This window comes from Cyprinus carpio, chromosome B1, assembly GCF_018340385.1.
Source record: "Cyprinus carpio isolate SPL01 chromosome B1, ASM1834038v1, whole genome shotgun sequence".
Lineage (NCBI taxonomy): Eukaryota > Metazoa > Chordata > Actinopteri > Cypriniformes > Cyprinidae > Cyprinus > Cyprinus carpio.
This window is the reverse complement of record NC_056597.1, coordinates 7,313,303-7,319,260: the sequence shown is the minus strand read 5'-3', so window position 1 is coordinate 7,319,260 and position 5,958 is coordinate 7,313,303. Positions and strand designations below refer to the sequence as shown.

Sequence of the window (5,958 nt, the reverse complement as noted above, 5' to 3'; positions counted from 1 at the left end):
GAGCACATAATGTCATGTGATGAACATCCAATGGAAACACAGTGGAAGGGATACATATTTTACTGTGAACTGATGGTAAAACTCATGCGTTTACATGCATCATACAGGCAGCATGCTTGCAAAATCCAAGCCTGTTAGGACAAGTGTTAAAATCGGTTAGTGGATCCTTACAGATACACGTTATAGTCATATTTTACTGTTGTTTTATAGTTATAACAGTTTAGACATAACTTTTCAAGTAGCCAGTCCAGTCAGTCAGATTAGCTTGGTTACTACCTCCTGCAAAGACTGTTCCTTTTAAAAAAAAAAAAAAAAACTCTGTGTTAAAGCTGTGTGTGTTGGCAAGGTGTTTGTGCTGAAGTCCTGCGTGTGTTGAGAATCTGAATGAAGCACAGAAAACCGAAGCACGGTTCATTGTGACGTGCGTATGGAAGTGTAGCCAACACAAGAATCCAGTTACTTGGCAACAGCATGCAGCTGCTGTTTTTTTTAGAGGTTTGTTGTTAACCTCTTGGTTTTCATCTTTTTTAATGCAGTCATTTTGGTTAGCGCTAATGCTAAAGAGTAGCAAACAGATGCCTCGTGTAAATGAGTCAGAACACACACAGAGACATCATACCAGTACCTGCTCTAATTTTGGCAACAATGTCACACTGAACAATGACATACTGTATTTTTATACTCTTATATAAGCTAAACAGAACACTCTAGTTTTGTCTCAAACATTATGTGCCATTAATATAGTAAGTGACCTTGATATGCAAAAAATATTTATAAAACTGTGTTTTATGGCCTGAGCAGCTTATTACACATCAGTAAATGAAAAGTCATTGAGAGAAGATGTACAATGAAGTAAACAGCTAGACATTGTGAAGATGATAGCTTGAGAAAGAAAGTGCTGTTGCTTTGGTAAATGTTTTTATAGAAATGAAAGCAGTCCTGGATAATGTTTAAACTGGATAATGTTGATGGTTTTACTCCATGTGGACCAAACGGTGGTGAGAAATTATGTTCGATTTAGCTTCAAAGGTCCTATTAGAGACTTTTAGGGGTCTCCACAGCAAGTATGTGATGTTTTTAAAGAAATAAACATTGTTGAGTATAATGGTGGTTCACGGTTTAGAAAGGAAGTGGTTTTAGCTGTGGGAAGTGTCTCAAGTGCATGAAACATGTAGATTAGGATGATTAGTGGGACTTTTACATGCATTACTCAAAGATAGTATGTAGGATCTTTGAATGAAGCTACCCAATCCATAGTGCAATGTGTATTACTCATATGCATATTGTAACTGTATGTTGGTTTTTTTATTTTATATTTTTTTAGTTTTTTTTTTTTTTTTTTTTTTTTTTTTTTTTTTTTTTTTGTATGGGTGTGAGTTTTTGTAAGGGAAGACCAAGTAGGTCTAAAGTATCAAGGTTTTTGGTGGGGCCCAAAATTGGTTTCTAGGTTTTCAAAAGTCGATTTCCAAGGAATCAGTTAAAGAGACATTTTTAAACATACAATGCATATTTTATTTGTCTTTTTTTTTTTTTTTTAACAACTGGACATCCTAAAACGGGGCAGCTCTTTCAAAATATACTTGTTCTTGGTTCTTTAGAGACCACAGTATAAAGAAAGTGTTTTTTATGTCCTAAAAAACATCCAGTATCTCTCTTTCCTCTGTTTTCATTAGCTTTTTATATAAAAACTCAGTGTTGTGGGTGTGTGTGTGTGTGTATATATATATATATACATATTATGGCCAGCTCCCTGGACATGGATTAAAACTAGTCCTGGGCTAATTTGCACTTGTGTTGGCAGTGGTCCTTTTTAGCTGTCTATGCAAGGGAAACTGACTTAGGTTATATTATAATATAAATAATAGAAAGTGCATTGAGTTTAAACAGTATTCGTCCAATTTTCCCAGTAGTGTATCCTAAATACATCTTCAACGGGTGAAGGTGTCATCCGTATATTCATAGGTAGCATTGCATATATCTCTGTTTGAACCAGTGTTTTCATATTATATTTTGGCATAATTTACAGTATACAGTAGTAGCATGTTAACTGTGCCAATAACTTACTAATATACTGAGTATTTGTTCCTTTCTGTTTTTTTACCTTCTTCCTAATTCAATGTTTAATACAAACTATATTTTTTTGTGACTTTAGTAGTTTTCCTGTTTAGCATAAGAAAAGGCTCGAAACGGTTTTGTCTGTAAAAGAGATCTAGCAAAATAGACATGGCATTTATTAATCAAATTTTTTGTTGTTCGATTTCATTGTTCCCTGAATTATTATAGCTTCTGATTTATAGAGTTCTAAACGTATACATATGGGAAATTGCATTGCAATGTTAAATAAAAATAGTTTTCCATAATAACTTTTGGTCTCCTGTCTTGTTTACTTCTAACTATGTTAGCATTTAACTACATTTATATGCTATAACAGGTTTTCTGTTTTAAAATAAAGAACATGCCATCCTAACTAGTCTATATATTTGATGTTTAATATGCAGATAAAATAATGGACAGAGTTACCAGTGTGATGTGATGAACAAAATATCCTGTTGTCCATCTGTTGAAAGGACACAGTGTTCATAAGCATTTGTAAGATTTCTTAAAAAAGAAAATGTGAACAGTAGATTTTTATGAAAGAACAGCACAAAGAACACAGTACCACAGTGAAACTGATGGATGTTTAATAGCACTTTCTAGAACCATTTTTCTCCCTAGGGTTTACATTTTAGTTCAAAGTAGCTACAATTCATTAACAAAGCAAATTATAAAAAAAATGTAAAAAGCCAGAACCTGTATTTAACCCCACAAGAGCATCTGTCTAGAAAAAAAAATTTAATTTACTAAATTTTGGCTTTAATTTACTAAATAAAGCCCAACAATCTCTGATCTCACCTCTTAAGTAAAATCTTTGGTATAAAGAGCATCAGTTTTAAGATTACAACCTTGTCAAGGTTTAGGTTTAGGCTCAATTGTTAGACCGTAGTGCCAAGCAGTGGCTGCCTGTGGTACTGACCCATATATAAATAATGCAAGTAATGCATTACTTTTGTTAATATATTGTGGTTCAAATAAGCATTTGAACACATGAAAACATCAAAGGCAATGTCTTAAAAACTGCCTGAATCAGTTTTACCACAAAGTCTGACACTGTAGAAACAGGGTCACACAGCTGCCACCTATAACAACATATAGGAATAGTTATAGGAATATGCTGTTTGATGATCTTGGTGGTTGGGTCAAAAAAAAAAAAAAAAGAAAAAAAGTATGGCAATGGAGAAAATATAAGTGGTTCATCATTAAAGGAATAGTTCACCCTAAAATGAAAATGTACTCACCCTCATGCCATGTAAGATGTTCCTTCATGAGTACAAATTTTTGAAAAATGTAGCTTTACGTCAATTGCTCACCAAAGGATCCTCTGCAGTGAATGGGTGCCGTCAGAATGAGAGTCCAAACAGCTGATAAAAACACATTAATCCACAAGTATGTCCACATCCACATTTATCCACATGTGTGTTGCGTGTTTGTAAAAAACAAATCCATCAAGATGTGTTTTTTTTTTTTACTTTGATAAACCACGGCCAAAATATTAGTTTATGTCTCCACCAACATATTTGTTTAGAGCTGTTTTTGCACGTAAACAGTGCTTGATCTGTGCATATTTCTCTCCCGATTCAGACAAGACAAGTTTTTCACTGGAGAAAGCAATATTATTATATTATACGAATAATATTTTGGACTCTCATTCTGACGGCACCCATTCACTGCAGAGGATCCATTGCAAAATTTCTTCAAATCTGTTTCCATGAAGAAACGAACTCATCTACATCCTTTGGCCCCTAGGGTGAGTACATTTTTAGCTAATCTTCATTTTGAGTGTATAAAAGTGTATAATTCTAAGCACATATGCATAGTAGGAGTTTCCAGCATTCTTATAAATAAAAAATAAAGTCAACATTATATACATAAAGGTAATACACACAAGTACAGCCATTCAAACACTATGGCACCTTTCTTACAGACGCATGATGGGTAGAACAATTTAATGTAGTAGTTGTGTTAATGCATGTTGATTCTCCCTTGCATAAAGTCCTGACAGACTGCCTTCAGATTTAAATGTAAAGTTATTGTGCCTTTGATAGAATTAAATATTTAAAGCAGACAAATAGGACCTGTTCATCCTTGGAAGTGAATCCAAAATATCTCAGAACAAATATACAAATGTGATACAACACATGCATACAAACAGGACTATAATTTACAATACAGTAATCATGATAAATCATCTTTTAAATAAAACTTGTTTCATTGCACTTGTTAAAAATTAATACGATTTTTTTAAAGGCAATATAGTGATTCATTTTTTAAAAAGGTGTAAAAGGTACTATGGGATATATCAGATTTAGAACAATAAAAATAAGCATTTCTGAAATATACATGTAAAGGACCCTCACCGGTATATATTTGTAACTATGTATATATATATATATATATATATATATATATATATATATATATATATATATATATATATATATATATATATATATATAGCATGTGCATGATATCAGTGACACTCATAGAGGCACACACATACACATGCACAATTTACAGACTGGTGCTTGCATGTGCCGACAATTATATCCTCAGACATGCACGTATGTACAAATGCATACAAAATAAATAAATATGCGAGTAGAATCCTCTTGGTTCACGGTTTCCTTCAAAGCAGTATTTGGAACAGTCTTTGATTTACCCTATTACAACATCTGCCTGGAGTATTTCTATTGTGTTTGTGAACATCACGGGGCAGTTCGAGTGTATCTGGAGAAAAACTGTCTATCCACCAAACTCTTTGGTCTGGGGGACATAAACGCTGGGGTCTATCTGAATGAATGGGACCGGACCGGGTCACTGGAGTATCCCATTTTGCCTTGGGTCAACCCAAGCTCAGGTTCCAGTAGTAGTACTGCACTACCAGAGTGGAGTGGTTTGGGGTGGTGAGCAGCTCCAGGGTTCTGCTATCCGCTTCGCTCCACCACCCCACTGAGGGCTAGATGGCCCCCTCGCTGTGGCCTGTGTGGTTCGTCTTGTTGTGGGCCACACAGTTCTGTGTCTGGTTGAACAGGGTAGTGGTTTCATCCATCACTCCATCATGGAGGTCTGTCAAAGTCATTTCGATTTTGGTGTACTCGCTCTCTGAGGACTGTGGCGTCTTGTCCATGCGTGACGCCATGATGGCATTCTGATACTGCTGGCGCGTCACCTATTAATAGCACACAAAAAACTGGGTTAAAACAAAATGAAATAATTCAAATAAGGTTAGTGTGAATTTATACAATCTAGCCATTATCGCAATGCATTTTTTTCCCTCTTTTGCAAAGTCATAGAAATACTATCATGGATTTTTACATTTGCTATTGGGACAAATGGAAACGCAAAAATTATATCTGTTGTAGTTTCCATTCACCACTATAGAAGTTTACCAAACCATGATGACTTGCACTTTTGAGAACCTGAAAGTATGAAATCGTTCCATTGGAAATTGGTTCTGGTGTCTTTTATTTTGGAATTTCAAAATTTGTTCATTGTCCACTCTTCTCTTTTACCCTTTAAAAAGAAACATGCCCAGGGTAGATTTTTTTACTCCCCCATAACCACATAAAGTGCTTACTGTCTATCAGACTGAAATTATAAAGGACCTTATTAAAGATAAACTACATCCTGCCTTGTAAAGCCACTTTACATGACTGATTATGCCATGCTTCTGATCCAACTAAGCATTAAAATATCATCCTACAACTGATATTTATATCATTTTATAAGTAGTCTGCATTAAAATAGCAGATGTAAATGGGAATGTGTCTCCCTCGTCTACTTGTGATCCAATTCGACCAAAGTGCATCTTAACACCAGGTGTAGTTTCCTTGAATAACTTTTAACATCCATGGAATCTTT

At 34.6% G+C, this 5,958-nt stretch overlaps 1 protein-coding gene across 2 annotated transcripts in view; it reads right to left on the bottom strand.

The window, feature by feature from the left end:
• Positions 1-4,028: 4,028 nt before the first annotated feature.
• LOC109061484 (metal transporter CNNM2-like) overlaps positions 4,029-5,958 on the bottom strand; it is a 37,228-nt gene continuing 35,298 nt past the window's right edge. For both annotated transcript variants that reach the window (XM_019078588.2, XM_042716422.1), the window contains one exon: positions 4,029-5,266. In XM_019078588.2, the coding sequence (XP_018934133.2) occupies positions 5,054-5,266 (213 nt within the window). In that variant the 3' untranslated portion in view covers positions 4,029-5,053. The remainder of the gene's footprint in view (positions 5,267-5,958) is intronic.